A 16,935-nucleotide genomic window follows, 5' to 3' on the forward strand; every position below is an offset into this window, starting at 1 on the left:
GGGGATAGGTTCCAGGTCGGCAGCCTGGGCTAGCAGGGTGGATGTCGTTTGAGTTTCTGTTTGTGTTTCATCCGTAGTCGGATGATGCTCTTATGTATTGAGATGTTGTATTCGTGTGGCTTTGTATGCCTCTTGTATGTATCCCCATCTATTATGTAATGTTGATGTAATAATATCCACCTTGCAAAAGCGTTTCAATATGCGGTTCTATCCTTGGTGGGACCTTCGAGTCTCTTTAGGATAGTATCGCATATTGGGCGTGGCATTGTTGCTCTTCACATTGTCTAGCCTGCACGAGTTGTCGTAATGCAGTACAAGTCAGAAGGCAGGCCATTCATGCGCATACATTGCTGGATGAAGCTTAGGGTGTAGTATGTGTGGGATAACATAATCAATTCTTGAAAAACATGTGGAACATCCGGTAAATCTCGTTGAGTTGGTCTATTATTGTAGTAGCATTAGTACAAAAGGGGTCAAATGTGAGACACATTAGTCCCGGTTTGCATTTGAGCCGGCACTAATGAGTCCATTAGTGCCGGTTCAAATGGCTAGGTAGGAGGATATCTTTAGTACCGTTCAGTTCGAACCTTTAGTACCGGTTCATGCCATGAACCGGTACTAAAGATGCTGGGGCCTGGCCAGCACCTTTAGTACCGGTTCGTGGAACGAACCGATAGTAAATAGGTTGTGGCAGGCTGTTTTTAGTCCCACCTCGCTCCCCTAGCAAGATTTTTACCACCTTAAGTATGTTACTTTTCAAACTATCACAAGCATTTGGTCTTCATTGAACTCTTTGTGTATAATTTGTGGACTCAATATGAGTCTTCACCGGTTTCTAAACCGTTGATGACTCATATTGATAATTCAGATTGTACACAAAAAGATAATTGATAATCAATGTATTTTTTATGTATATTTTTACATGTTTACGCCCTCACTCTCTCCACTCACTCGGTCTTCCCCTCAATCCCCCGCGTCGGTCCTCCCCCGCCGGCCGCCACTCACTTCAAAACTGGATGCACTTCGTGCACAAACTGGATAATCTCTTTCGGAGTATCAGGGTTTCGGACGAGAACTCATCTGCTACACGGGCACTTCATTTTTTTAAAATTATTTGAACTCCAGACTTTTTTTGCGTTCAGTATGCAGCATTCAAAGCGACGTCATCAATTTCCCACACGTTCTAACATCATTTGTTGTTTTTCAGTCACCGATTTGTTTAGATCAGAGCTAAATGATCGTGAAATTGAAAATCACTACAAAACGAACTCTTAAAATTTTGAGGTATCATCATTTCACCCGCATAGCATGTGCGAAAGAGTAGAGAGGGTCACGGCAAAAACTGGACGCACTTCGTGTACAAACTGGACAATCTCTTTCGGAGTATCAGGGTTTCGGACAAGAACTCATCTGTTACACGGGCACTTTTTTTGAGCCGGCATTATGCAGCATTTGAAGCGACGTTATCAATCTCCACCACGTTCTGACATCATTTTCTGTTTTTCTGTCATTTACCGATTTGTTTAAAGAGCTAAATGACCGTGAAATTGAAAATCACTACAAAATGAAGCATTATGCAGCATTTGAAGCAACTCATGTGTTACACGGGCACTTAAGTATGTAGCATTCAAAGCGACGTCATCATTTACCAATTTGTTTAGAGAGCTAAAGCAAAAAATATTCACAAAGAAACTAAATACAGCAAAAAAAACTAGTTAGAAATAAATAGAAGAAAAAGAATAAAGCAAAAAAGAAAAAACTATATAAAAAATTACTCAAAAATAAATAGAAGAAAATAAATAATGCAGAAAAGATAAAAACTATCTAAAAACTTGTTGGGGCGCTGCCCAGTGGGCCTGCCAGACCTAGGGTGTGCAATTTCAGGCCCAGAAGGGCCGGCGGGCTCATAGGACAGCACGCCCTAGTTAGGTTGAGAAGCCTGCTATATAGAGGAGTTAGAAGGAGCAGCCGCGGCCGGGTTTATAAACCAGTGCGGCTGCCCTTCGCTCGGCGAGATGGGACTAAACTTAGTGCACCGCGAGTGGTAGCGCACGACCATTAGTACCGGTTGGACTCACCAATCGGTACTAAAGGGTGGGCCTTTGGTACCGGTTGGGGTTATGAACCAGTACTAAAGGCGGCCATTTCCTGCCGCTTGACATGGCCAAAATTGGTCTTTAGTACCGGTTGGTGGCTCCAACCGGTACTAAAGGCACCTCCTATATATATGGCACTTACGAAAAATTCAGTTTCATCGACCACCACTTCTTCTTCCAACTTCTCACATGATATCGCCGCCGCCGCCCTCGCCGCCCCCGCTGCGCGCCGTCGCCCCCCGCCGCCCTCGCCGTCCCCGCCGCGCACCGTCGCCCCCGCCGCCCGTCGTCGCCGTCCCCGTCATCGCCGTCTCGCGCCGCCGCCCCATACTTCGTCGCCATCTCGATTGCGCCGTCGATCTCCCCCGGCCGGCCACCCGTCGTCACGCCGTCCCCGGCCCACGGATCGTACGCCGCCGCCCCCCGCTCGTACACACACACACGCGCATACATATACACACACACACACTACACACACACACATACACACAAACACACACTACACACACACAGTACTAGACACACACACACACATATTTTTTTGACTTATTTTCTGTTTTCTATTGTTTAGATTAATGTTAGATGAATTACGTAGATAAGAATGTTATAATGTTAATGTTAGATGAATTAGATAGAAACGTTGTTAAATATTAATGTCAATTGTTAGCTAGATAAATTAGCTAGATATTAATTAGGTATATATATGAGATTTGAACTAGTTGAATTAATATAACTAGTTTATTTTTATTAAGAAAATTAATAGAACTAGTTTATTTTTAATAAGAAAATTAATAGAACTAGTTTATTTTTAGTAAGAAAATTTAAGTCTATGAGATTATTAATTTGAACTAGTTGAATTAATATATAACTAGTTTATTTTTAGTAAATGCTTAGTTGAATTAGTTGAATTAATAGAACTAATTAAAATATTACTATATATAGCTACTTTATATATTTTAGTAATTAAATTAATAGAAGTAGTTTGTTTTTAGTAATTCCTAGTTGAATTAATTAGTTGAATTAATAGAACTAGTTTATTTTAGTAAGAAAATTAATAGAACAAGTTTAATTTTAGTAAATGCTTAGTTGAATTAGTTGAATTAACAGAACTAGTTGAATTAATAGAAGTAGTCGAATTAGTTGAATTAATAGAATTAGTAAGTGTTTAGTGTTTCATCTATATGAACATAGGAAATGTCGTCTGATGACGAAAAAGATTTTATTATGTGCGAATACTGTGAAGACCAGCGCGGCCTGTGCGACAGCAATTTCTTTGTTGATGATAGGCGATTCAACATCAAGCTAGATGAGACATTTGAATTCGATACACTAAGTCACTATGACAAGTCTTTTTCCGTAATTAAGCATGACTTATATATGCTTCATTTGCTTCAACTTATAATTTTTAATTTTCACTATTCTACTAGCGCATTCCTTGCCATGCAAGAATTTTTGTCTTGGATAAGATAGGTTTCAGTTCTATGGAAACTATAGAGGTAAAGAGAGTTTACCTGAAAAGCGAGCATGGTTATACTTTCAATGTCAAAGTATACAATGCAGACACGTACACCTATTTTGAATTTAAAACTTGGCAAGCACTATGCAAGGCTTATGCATTTGAGACTGATACGGTTATCACCTTTGATATTCGTCCGGAAGATGATATTGAAGGTAATAAAGACATCTGGGTCAATGTACAGACGCCTCCAGTTCTACAATTATGTGAGTTTCTCAACAATATTTATGTCTTTCATATTATTTATTCAAAAATAGTTGACAACTAATTTCTATTGACAGCTTATTTCCATTCAAGCAAACATGTCCGACGCTTGGTAGACAGGACCTACTACTGTCTCGGAGCTGAACTAAACTGCAAGGTGATAAGTCATTATATTTTAATGGCTTGAGGATCTTCATATTGTCAAGACAAATTTTCTTCCTGCACTTAGAAATGTCAGTACTCAAAACATGGGACCAATAGTGATCGTATTGAACTACGGTCACATCTATTTAAGAATGATGGTAAGATTTTTATTATTTGTCCTCAGTGCATCTTTTGAATACATAATTTTTTTGCTAAATTTTCATTGCTAAGTATATTAATTACTATACGATGTTCTTCAACAGGGACTCCCGATGACAGTTGTGCCCCAGTGGATCGAGACTAAAGGTCACATGTCAATTGTTAGCTTACGGCCAAGGTATCCTGCATAGCACATGAGTGCATTCAGGATTTCTAAAAGCGATGAATGCTTAATAGTGAAAGATTGGAGTAAAATTGTTAACGATCGCAGAGAAGTACTAGGGGGCAGCAATGAGAAGCGCAGCTCATGATTAGGAGACAGGTTCATCTGCATGCTTCAGTATGATGAATCAGGAGAGCTATACATGTTCTATGCTATTTTACCTAAGAGAGAGCACCAAGAATGGTTTAGCTAGTTCATGCTCTTAGTACTTGTCCTCTCATGTTCGTATTCTTCGTCCTGAACTTAATCTCAAAGAGTGATTTGCTTTTGTGGCGTTATGAACGCTTATAATATCATGACCATGTTCAACTCGATGATATCTTTGCTTCTGGTACAAGTAAATATTTCTTCTTTAAGCTAGTGTTGGTGGTGATTAGACGGCGGTAATGACTATGATCATTAAATAGTGGTAATGATGACTATGATGATTTTTAGCTAGCTAGTATATACTGTTGTTGATGATATGATGCAAGAGTTTTTATATTAATATGATGATGATGATGAGTTATTATATCATTTATGAAAGAAACCGCAGATTAGTTTCAGCTGGATGGATCCTAGCTAAGTGATCAAGTATATACCATATCCATATTATACTTGATCACCTATGGCATATACTTCATTACTTAGCTAGGATCCACATGCATCCAGTCGAAACTAATCTGCGGTACTTTCAACTAATGATTTAACAGCTCATTATAATGTATAACAATCACTAAATTAAATTGAAAACACAAAATTAAAGGAAAAATAAAAAATAAAACCAAAACACGCCCAAACATTTAGTACCGGTTGGTGTTACCAACTGGCACTAGTAGAAAAACACCTAATAGTCCCGGTTCGTGAGGGCCTTTAGTCCCGGTTCATGAACTAGGACTAATGGGCCGTTACTAATACCTCCACCCATTAGTCCCGGTTCAAACTAGAACCGGGACTAATATGCCTCCACGTGGCTCTGTGCGCCGAGCCCAGTCAGGGGGCCTTTGGTCCCGGTTGGTGGCACCAACCGGGACCAAAAGTCCATGTTTTTTTTGGAAATTGGCAGCTTTAGGGGTTTTGTGGGTTATTTTTAGGTGGTTATATTAGCTAGCTAATAGAGATAAGTGTCCTCTCTTATATCTTCGTCCTTGGTTTACGAACGCTGCTGCTATATATGTTTATTTTACCCGCTGATATAATAACTCATGCATGCTCGCATACATCAGCATATATAATAACAAGTACTCATCCTACTAATCATGCATCATCATACAACTTCTACTCATTATTAATAATAAGTCATACGATCATCATCCTCATAGTCATCGAACCCAACTCTACATAATTGTTCTTAACACATGATCACCAGTATCAGGTAGGACCTAAACACCCTTAAGGTAAAATAGCATAAAACATTATAGACCCTGACTCTCCATTATGAAGAATGGCGATCATCCTGTCTCCAATTTTTGCCCTTCGCTGAATGTTGCTTCCAAGAAGCTCCTTACGACTGTCCATACATTTTTTTCATTCTTTGACTCTCATGTCTCCACTTATTTTAGAAACCCGGTATGGACAGTTGAGATTCGTAGGACGACCTGGTTGTATGTTCAAAACATGAAGGCTACCGTGTGTATACATCAGATGAGGCACACAATCATTCAGGATTATCTGTTGAAAAACATAGTAATAACTTCGTAGTTAGCAATGATATGATGTACTAGTTTTAGAAGTGTGCAAAAAGATGCACGGATGTTGTAATAGTACAAAAATCTTACCAGGGTATCTCCATGGTAGTTACCATAGTTCAACACGTGCACTAGTGGCACGTATTGACCATAATGTTGAGGAGTTCGATTGTAGACATTGTAATTCTCAAGATCAGTACAAAATGCGACCAGATGATTTTTCTCCTAATAAGTTAGTTCGGAGCCTTTGGTGTAGTAGGTTCTGTCTACCATCTTCCGCACATTCTTTGAAGAATGAAAATAAGCTGTCAATGGAGAATAAGTTGTCAACTATTTTGAAATAAACAATATAAATTACTTAATAACTATGTTAAGCTCACATGGGGGAAGAATTGGAGGTGTATCCACAAGGACGAAAATCGTAGGTCTCTCTTGCCCGATTGTAGGATCACCAAGATCCATGGTAACAAGCATACCCTCATCAAAACCATACATCTTGCAAAGTGCTTCCCAATTTTTGCAACCAAAATGGGTTACACTCTGAGCATTGTACAGCTTTACTTGAAAAGCCACACCATGATGGGTACTTAGGATAATTTTTTTGGTTTCGAAACTTTCATGGTCTTCAAAACTCATCCTCTCCAAGACATAGCGTCTTGCAAAGCATGGGATAAGCTAGTCGAATTGGAAAAGATGAAAAATATTGTCATGATTAAAATAGTTGAAGTCATGAGTAATTACGAAAAAAACTATTATCGTTGGTTGCGTACCGTATGAACATCGAAGGTCTCCTCAAGCTTAATGCTGAAGCGACGATCTTCGTCCAGCACAATGAACCTGTCGCAGATACCTCGGTCGTCGTGGCACCAGTCGCACTCCCACGGGCGGTTTTCATTGTCCGATGAGTACGACTTTTCCGGCCTACGTTCATAATTCAAATATTAAACTAGATCATTATTATTAATCACGGGTTGACTATCGATGATCGATATATAGTTAAATAAAAGTAGTTTTATTAATTAAATCAACTATCTAGTTCAACTACTAAGCACTTACTATAAATAAATAAGTAGTACTTACTCAAAACAAACTACTTCTATATATAGTAAAATAAATTAGTTTATTAAATCAACTAGCTTGTTCAACTATATATAAACCACTTCTTATTTTTTTCCTTTTTCTAAATACTATGAACAAAAAAATCATTAAAATTCTATGAACAAAATTAATTACTACACATCTAAGCTAACAAAAAAAATCTAATCTAACAAAAAAAATCTATGAACTACATATCAAAATTACTACACATCTAATCTAATAAAAAAAATCTAATTAATCTAACAAAAAAATCTAACATAATAAAAACAAGTTAATTACTACACATCTAATCTGACAAAAAAAATCTAATCTAACAAAAAAAACTATGAATTACATATCTAAATTACTACACACATCTAATCTAACAAAAAAAATCTAATTAATCTAACAAAAAAATCTAACATAATATAAACAAATTAATTACTACACATCTAATCTAACAAAAAAATTTATGAACTACATATCTAAATTACTACACACGTCTAATCTAACAAAAAAATTATAATTAATCTAACAAAAAAAATCTAACATAATATCAACAAATTAATTACTACACATCTAATCTAACCAAAAAAATATAATCTAACAACAAAATCTATGAACTACATATATCTAAATTACTACACATCTAACCAAACAAAAAAATCTAATTAAATCTAACAAAAAAATGACGGTGACGGCCGGCGAAGGCGACGACGAGGTGCTCACGTACGGCCGGCGACGGCGGCAGCGAAGGCGATGGTGAGGTGCGGAGCGGGGCGGCGACGGCGACGGCGAAGGCGACGTCGATGTGCGGAGCGGGGCGGCGACAGCGTCGAGGCGGCACGGGCCGGGGCGGCGCGACGTCGATCGGGGCGCGGCGCGGGCGGGCTGGGCGGGGCACGCGGGCAGTGACGGCGCGGGGCGGGGCTGGGCGGGGCGGCGCGGGGCGGCGACGGCGTCGGGGCGGGGCGGGGCGGGTCGACGACGGCGAGGTGGCGGCAGGGAGACGCGAGGCGATGGGAATGGAGCAGGAGATATCGAAAACTACTAAGTCCTGTATATATAGCAAGAGCATCGGTCCCGGTTGGTGGCTCCAACCGGGACTAATGCCCCCTTTAGTCCCGGTTGGTGCCACCAACCAGGACCAAAGGCCTCTTTTCAGCAGCCCAAAGGGCGGGAAACGAAGACCTTTGGTCCCGGTTGGTGGCACGAGCCAGGACTAAAAGGGGGGGCATTGGTCCCGGTTGGTGGCACCAACCGGTACCAAAGAGTGGCATTGGTACCGGTTGGTGCCACCAACCGGTACCAATGGACCCGTCTAACTACTTTTTTATTTTCTACAGCTGTTTTTTTATTGATTCTTCCTGCAGCTGTTTTTTTAGTCCCACCTCGCCAAGCGAGAGGCACTCGCAGCTGTTTATAAGCCCTGAGTGTAGAGACGATGACGAAGAGGCCCAATGCTCCTGCACGTTGGTTAGCTTCAAGCCTTGAGGAATACGATAGATTGCACAGAGCTGTGTGTAGTGCAGTTGACACTATTCCGAAAAGCTTGAAGCAAATTAACAAGCATTGCGCCTCTTTTTTATTTTTAATGACTTATTACAACTGAGAAATAAAAAGAAAAAAATAAATATAGCTGAAAAGAAAAAAACTATATAGAAAACTACTCAGAAATGAATTGAAGTAAAGAATAGTTGTAATTAACTGTACTAAAAAAGGAGCATAGATGCTTATATTTAATGACTTATTACAACTCAGAAATAAAAAGAAAAAAAATAAATATAGCAGAAAAGAAAAAAAACTATATAAAAAGATACTCAGAAATGAATTGAAGCAAAAAATAGTTGTGATTAACTGTACTAAAAAAGGAGCATAGATGCTTATTTTTAATGACTTATTACAACTCAGGAATAAAAAGAAAAGAAAATAGTTGTGATTAACTTTACTAAAATATTAGCATAGATGCTTATTCTTAATGACTTATTACAATTCAAAAATAAATAGAAGAAAAAATAGTTATGATTAACTTTACTAAAAAATAAGCATAGATGCTTATTTTTAATGACTTATTACAACTGAGAAATAAAAATAAAACAAATAAATATAGCTGAAAAGAAAAAAAACTATATAGAAAACTACTCAAAAATGAATTGAAGCAAAAAATAGTTGTGATTAACTGTATTAAAAAAGGAGCATAGATGCTTATTCTTAATGACTTATTACAATTCAAAACTAAATAGAAGAAAAAATAGTTATGATTAACTTTACTAAAAAATGAGCATAGATGATTATTTTTAATGACTTATTACAACTGAGAAATAAAAAGAAAAAAAAATAAATATAGCTGAAAAGGAAAAAAACTATATAGAAAACTACTCAGATATGAATTGAAGCAAAAAATAGTTGTGATTAACTGTACTAAAAAAGGAGCGTAGATGCTTATTTTTAATGACTTATTACAACTCAGAAATAAAAAGAAAAAAATAAATATAGCAGAAAAGAAAAAAAAAAAATATAAAAAGATACTCAGAAATGAATTGAAGCAAAAAATAGTAGTAATTAACTGTACTAAAAAAGGAGCATAGATGCTTATTTTTAATGACTTATTACAACTCAGAAATAAAAAGAAAAAAATAAATATAGCAGAAAAGAAAAAAACTATATAAAAAGATACTCAGAAATGAATTGAAGCAAAAAATAGTTGTGATTAACTGTACTAAAAAAGGAGCATAGATGCTTATTTTTAATGACTTATTACAACTCAGAAATAAAAAGAAGAAAAAATAGTTGTGATTAACTTTACTAAAATATGAGCATAGATGCTTATTTTTAATGACTTATTACAATTCAAAAATAAATAGAAGAAAAAATAGTTATGATTAACTTTACTAAAAAATGAGCATAGATGCTTATTTTTAATGACTTATTACAACTCAGAAATAAAAAGAAAAAAAATAAATATAGCAGAAAAGAAAAAAACTATATAAAAAGCTACTCAAAAATGAGCATAGATGCGCTTATAGAGCAAATTGAAATTAATTTCATAACAAATTTCAAGAGAAATTCGTATGAATTTAGCCTAAATTCCTTATATAAGGGCATCTATTTTCATTTTCAGAGGAGCTCAATAAGGCAGAGAGGGAGGGACTAAACTTTGTCCGCAACGAGGACCAACCCTTTAGTCCCGGTTGGTGGAATGGACCGGGACTAATGGTCGTCCTTTGGTCCCGGTTCAGGCCACCAACCGGGACCAATGATGGTGGGCCAGGAGCGAGGGCCATTGGTCCCGGTTCGTCCCACCAACCGGGACCAATAGGTCCAGACGAACCGGGACCAATGACCCACGTGGCCCGGCCGGCCCCTGGGGCTCATGAACCGGGTCCAATGCCCCCGTTGGTCCCGGTTCTGAATTGAGCCGGGACTAATGGGCTGGACCGGCCTGGACCATTGGCCCCTTTTCTACTAGTGCGGTACTAATGTCCTACACGCACCCGGGCCTGGCTCATGCCACGTGTTGGCACTTTAGCGCCGGTTCGTGATGAACCGGTACTAAAGAGGGGGGGACCTTTAGTCCCCACTCTTTAGTGCCGGTTGCCGAACCGGCACTAAAGACCATTACGAACCGGCGCTAAAGCCTGGTTCTGCACTAGTGTAGACACATTTGCATGTTATTTATGGATGATTTGTCTATTTTTTATCCAAAATTTGATGAATTTCGTCGCGTTTGATGAAAATCATCCGATTAATTGAAATTTGTTTTGAAATTTATGTAGCTACACTTGGATGGTCAGCTCAATCCGTGTCGGCGAACTGGTTTTCTCTGATCCGTAGACGAACGTGGTGTTTGGTTTGGAGATGAGCGTTAGAGGTGCCCTAACTTCCCCTTTGATGTTGTCTTACAACATAAATCATTTTAATTCTTGGAAAAATATATCCAAAAGCCTACCGGTTTCATCAGGCCACCTGATACCAATCAATACAAAAAGGACCAATCAAATCTTGGCCTGTGCTATACCAGCTCTCACCGGCCGGCAACGACTAATCACCTCAAAAAAAAAAAAACCCTACTGACTGCCTCTCATGCTTCTCCGTATCTGGTATCTCTCTCCCTCTCTATGTACGAGTACGTGTACATGTGTGGCTGGCTGTCATCTCCGGCAGGCGGCAGAAAGAAGAACCCCTCCCGCTCGCGCGCTCCGGTGCTCAACAAACGAAAGCCGGCGGGCCGGGGCTCGATGATAGATGCGGGTCGATCAGGACGTGATTTTGGCGCGGGTGCACGGGCCGAAGGAGTAGCTCTGCTGCTGGTAGCCGCCGGCGTACACGCGGTGCGGCGAGGAGTGCGAGTGTGCCGTCTCCCGGTCGACGAGCGCGCACAGGCGGAGGAACTCGTCGACGGAGCAGGGCAGCCAGAGCGGGCCGGCCGAGTTGTAACCATAGGTGTCCCGGGCCGCCTCCAGCAGCCGCTGGAACAACGGGTGGTAGAGGTAGGCGATCGGGATGACGAACCGCCTGAACCCGTCGCCCTGCTGCTCCGGCTGGCCGACCCGCACCGCCAGCCACCCCTTCTTCACCTTCCCCTTCTTCTCCGCCTGGCCCCCTTGCATGATGATGACAGCCCCCTCGCCGGCGGTCCAACTCCAGCCGCCCTCTCGCTGTCGCTGCCGCTGCTGGTGGTGCTAAGAGGTCACTGCTCTATAGCTAGAGCCAAGGAGCCAATCCAGAGGTGTGTGTGGTGCGGTGTGCTTCGCGGCGCTTGCGGTTGTTTTTATAGGACTTGCAAGGCTCGTGCGTGCGGGCCGAGAGGAGATTGGAAGATTAGATAAGTGATTAGTCGCCGGTGCGTGGCGCACCCGTGCGCTGCCTGTACGTACGGCGTCCTTTGCTACGGAACCCGGTCCGGTGTCGGGGCTTCCATGTCGGGTCGGGAAGGGTGTGGTGGGTGATGGATCGTGTGCGTCGCTGACACGCTGGCCCGTCGGAATAATCGGGTTACGGCGTCGGGGTCGCTGGCCGTACTGGCGGACCGTCGCGTGCGCGTCAGGCCTCAGTTGCGGTGAGCGGGATGGGTAGCAGTTGAGCCGTGCGCGCGAGTGGAAGGTCTGATGTGGTTTGGACGGACGGGGAGGAGGAGCGGGCACGCTGTCGCCGGGGCCGGCGGGTGGTGCACAGGTCGTACGTACGTCGTCCTTTGGTCGTGGCGCGGCTGGCCCACGACGGCGGACTGGCCATGGCAGGTGGAATCGTTTTCTTTCAGTTGTGTGAGCGGGAGGACTGGCACTGGCATGTGTTCGTGACTGCTGCCCCACGGCCACAGGAGATGTTGATGCATGGTGGCAATTAATTGGTCGGGCTCTAGTCTAGCTCAGCTCATCGCCCAACCGTTGGATGGTAGCTGTTGGAGCGACCCTCTGGCGGGCAGCGCGCGATGCCGATGCATTTTCTTTTCCCCGGCCGTCGTACGGAGGTGAGATGGATGACGCTATTGAGGCTAACTCCACCGTGCCCAAACGGACGTCCGTTTTATCCGGATTCTATCCGTTTGGCAGGGGATTGGATCGTATCCAGACCTGTCCTGGGATGCGGTGGCCGTGCGTCCAGCGCGCGGCCGCATCCTTTACCCCATCATGTCCGCGTCTATTTTAAAAAAAGATCAACGTTTCAAATGCCAAACCCTACGGCCCCAGTTCATCACGCACGCCGGCAACAAAGTCAACGGCCTACACGTCCATCGTCGGCATCAGCCAGCGGCCGGCAACACAGCCAGCCTCCAAAATGAATGGTTGTCCTCGCCGGCAACACAGCCGACCTTCAAAATGAATGTTTTTCTAGCCGGCACACGGCCATTTGCCCAGCGGGCGGGCGGCATCCATGCCAGCCTCCAAAAAAGAACGACCACGGCCGATCGAACGACCTAGTTCAGGTCGTCGGCGTCGACCATCTCCTTCTGCCTGGCCTCGAACCAGGCCCTCGTCTTCTCGCTCATCTTCGACAAGTCCACGCTCATGATCGCAAGGGCCACCTCCTTCGCTTTGGTGGCGGCATTGGTGGCCTCGATGTCGAGCTGCCTTTGCCTGGCCTTGACGTTGTCCGCCTCGATGTCGAGCTACCTTTGCCGGGCCGCCTCCTCCATGTCGAGCTGCCTCTGCTGGGCCGCCTCCTCCATGTCGATCTTCCTTCTCTTGGCCGCCTCCTCCATCTCAAGTTTCTTCGTTTGAAGCTCTAGGTATTTCTTCATTTGATCGTCCTTGCTTTGTCGCTTCTTCTCGTCCCTCACATCCTTTTGCGACATCATGCCATGCAAAGTGTCATGCAATGCCATGGATGAGGCATCACGAATGTCGTCAACATTGGAGTTGGTCTTGCCCCTCGGCCTCTTCAACGCCTCGCCATCTCCACCTCTGGCGTACTTGGCCGTCTTCAGGCCTCTCTTCCTTTGGAGTTCAAGGTATTGGTCCTTGAACTTAGGGCAATTGTTGATCATAGTCCAACAATGCGTAAGAGTGAACAGCTTGTCATTGTGTCGGGCCTTGAATGCCTCCAAAGATTGAAATGCCTACACCATATGATCAACAACAAGTGAAGATGCAAGCATGTACAAGGCCGAAGTCTCATGGCCGTAGCAAGGAAAGGGCAAGGAAGGAGAGCATACCATGTCCCCAATGCCGGTACCACTCACGGGCCGTGCTTGAACACTCTCAAATGCGGCTTGATACTTGTTGCACTCTTGTTGGATGAACAATCATCTCTTTTGAATTGAGCCGACGCCACGGTTGCTTTCAAATTGGTAGGGCTCAAACAACTTCCTTTCATGGAATGTTTTGTGGACTCTCGTCCAAAAAACAATACCCTTTTGTTGTGCGCCGGTCCTTGGATCTTGGCTAATCTCCATCCAAGCTTGGCAAATCAACTTGTCCTCATCTTGTGTGTATGAAACCATGTGAATGCTCTTCCTCTTCTTTTGTGCTTCCGCTCTTTGTGTAAGCTCGTCGATGAACAATCGCTCACCACTAATGTCAACGTCATTGCTTTCTTCTTCATCACCATCACCTTCGACATAGATGGCATCATATTCATGCCACGAGTCACCATGGTCGTAGTCAGCACGGTCGTCGGCCTCTTCATCGGCAGTGAACTGGCCGCGGCCATCCTGACTTTGGGTCTCCTCGGGGTCGTAGACAGGGACGTGCCCACCCTTGTAGATCACTTCCTCCATGAACTGGTAGTAGTAGGGGTCATCGACCGGTGCCGTTGGTGTTGGCATTCCGTCGAACAAGACGCGGGGGGACGGCATGGTGCCGGTAAACTGCGGACGTGCTTGTTGTTTTGCTTCTCGACGGACGGCCGACCGCTGCTGCTGGACCCAGGGGTGACGTTGAGGTCGATGACGGCCGAAGGGCGTGGTGTGGACGGCGCGATCACGCTCACGTCCGGCGACCCCCCGAAACGGGTCTGGCCGTCGGGCCTTGGTGGAGGAAAGTCGGGCGACAAGGGCGTGGTCCGCGACGTCGGCGACTGGCAGTGCGGAGGCCGGGCGACCGACGACCGTGTGCTCGCCGGACCGACGGCCCCTCCAGAGAAACCGGGCGGACGACAAATTCCAGCCATGAGAAGGGTGTGCTCTTTGCTGACGATGGCCTCCTTCTCCTCGACCTCGGCCTTGTGCCGCGCGGCCTCAATCGCAGTGCGCTCGGCGGCTCTCTTGGCCACGGCGATGTTGGTCTTGGCGACCGCCCTCCTGCTCCTCCTCTTCGCCGATTCCGTGTCCAACTTGGTGATCTCCTCTGGCGTGCACTCTGACCGGGCTTCCTCGGCGCCTGCCCTTCTTCTTCTTGGCCATTCCGGGCGGGTCGACGACCAGCCTGCCAGAGTTCGGCTGGGCGTCGGCCATGGACGGTGGAGGCAGTGGGACGGGCGGGACGTGGGAGGGTCTGGGTGGGAATGGCGCCAAAGGGGCCGCGAGGGGGGGTTGCTTTGTTTCACCGACATGCGGGCTAGGGGAGGACAAGCGCGCGCGTCCCGCCCGTCCGTCCGCTGTCCGTTTCTCTCCAAAAGCGGCGCAAACTTGGGCAGCGGATGGGTCGAAAGCGGACACAAAACGGACAAAAGTCCACTTGCTCCCGCGCGCTGGGCCGCCCGGTTTGTCCGTTTTACCCCAAACGGAAGGGCCGGACAGGATAGGTTCGCGCGATGGAGGTGGCCAGACTAACCAGTGACTGTGTGAGAGATACTGCAGCAGCAGTGGCTTTCGGTGGAGCTGGGGACGCTTTGCTTGCACGGTCGCCGGCGTGACCAACCGACCTACCACTGATGGAAGATTCTACGGCTGACGCATGTGTTTATTTCGTAATCTTTCTTAAGAGACTTTCAATCTATTCATCTTTAATCACGATAGTAAAAAACAATAGGGGTAATACAAATTACAACCATGTTCGTGGACAACCTAGCGACGACTATAAGCACGCGAGCCGAAGATGTGACACTGTCATCGCCCTCCCTGACACGAGCCGGACAAACTTTATTATAGTAGATAGTCGGGAAGTCGTCGTGCTAAGGCCCCATAGGGCCAATGCATCAACCATCGCTGATGAGAAAAGTCGTCGATCAGAAGGATCAAACCTGTAAACACTCAAACGAAGACCAGATCTAAACAGATCCACTGAAAACCTGCACCAACCGAATCCTGCGAAATCCAATGGAGAAACACCTCCACACGTCCTCCGACGATACCTGACGCATCACCGGGACAATGATAGAACATGGGAGATATTATTTCTACCAAAGGACATCACCGTCGCCATACAACCCCAACCAAAACGCAGATCCGGTGCCCCGACCAGCAGCAGCGCCAATGGGGCGACGGGCCAGCGCCCCCGATGCACCACCAGGCACGAAGCGCGATGGGCCCCCACCATGAGCCGCCGGAGTCCGCAGTGGGCCACCCCCTGGGGTGCAGCACCATGCAGAGGGGCGGCAGATTCGGGCCAGAAGAACCAGCCCGGCTAGCCGCAGCTACCACCTCTCATGGATCTGAAGAGACCGCAGCAGATCCGGGCAGAGGCACCGAGGGACCAGCCGGCCCTGAGCTAGAACCGAGCGAGGGAGAGCCGACCTTCACCGACACCGACCGCGCCGCCGGAGCACGCGCTTCCTGGAGCTTGGAGCGCAGCGCGGCTTCATATTCCAGATCCGCTGCCTCCTCGCCCGAGCAATCCCGCCCCCGCTTCTGGCCGGAGATGGCCTCGCTGGAGGTCCCACATGAGCGATCCATCGAGACCACTGCCGCAAACAAGAGGGAGAGAGGAAGGGAAGGTGTAGATCTAGAAAAGAATCGAATGGGAGAGCGGCGATGGCGCAGGTCAGAGGAGGAAGCAGGGAACCCTAGAAATGGGGGAACCGAACCCTTCCGAACCCAAATATATCCGGACCGAGCCAGGCCAGGGCCTACAGGAAGGGCCAAGGGGGAGCGGGGGGGGGGGGTGTGGCCTGGGCCAACCACGGCCCAGTCACCGAGAGATGGAGGGGGGAAAACAGACACACAACCCAGGGGGAGCATCGCCCCAGGCTCACCAGGCCCATCAGGTGGCGCGCGGGCCCGTAGCCCAGAAACGGAACCCTCCACGGATCCCAGTGCCAGATCTAGGGAAGACGGCACCGCCGCCGCTGCCGACGGAGCTGGAGCCGGACCCCGAGATGGAGCACAAGTAGGGGAGGACACCAGAGGGGAGGGGGGATAGGACGGGGCCGTCACCACCACACCGCCCCCGCCAGGGCCCAGGAGCCCCCGAGCCGGAGACGGAGCAGGAGCACGGCGACGCCCACAGGACATGCAACGACAGCCGTCCA

At 45.7% G+C, this 16,935-nt stretch overlaps 1 protein-coding gene and 1 pseudogene across 1 annotated transcript; both read right to left on the reverse strand.

The window, feature by feature from the left end:
- Positions 1-10,980: 10,980 nt before the first annotated feature.
- Positions 10,981-11,822, reverse strand: LOC123134650 (auxin-responsive protein SAUR32). Its single transcript, XM_044553858.1, has one exon. The coding sequence runs from the start codon at positions 11,694-11,696 to the stop codon at positions 11,343-11,345; it is 354 nt and encodes a 117-aa protein (XP_044409793.1). The 5' UTR covers positions 11,697-11,822; the 3' UTR covers positions 10,981-11,342.
- A 1,181-nt stretch (positions 11,823-13,003) lies between these two features.
- LOC123139495 (uncharacterized) lies at positions 13,004-16,360 on the reverse strand (annotated as a pseudogene).
- Positions 16,361-16,935: the final 575 nt, after the last annotated feature.

This window comes from Triticum aestivum, chromosome 6B (assembly GCF_018294505.1).
Source record: "Triticum aestivum cultivar Chinese Spring chromosome 6B, IWGSC CS RefSeq v2.1, whole genome shotgun sequence".
In the NCBI taxonomy this organism is placed as follows: Eukaryota; Viridiplantae; Streptophyta; class Magnoliopsida; order Poales; family Poaceae; genus Triticum; species Triticum aestivum.

What these genes read in the sequence shown, in the direction of transcription:
- LOC123134650 (XM_044553858.1), bottom strand. Translation starts at nt 11,696, where the DNA reads ATGCAAGGGGGCCAGGCGGAGAAGAAGGGGAAGGTGAAGAAGGGGTGG.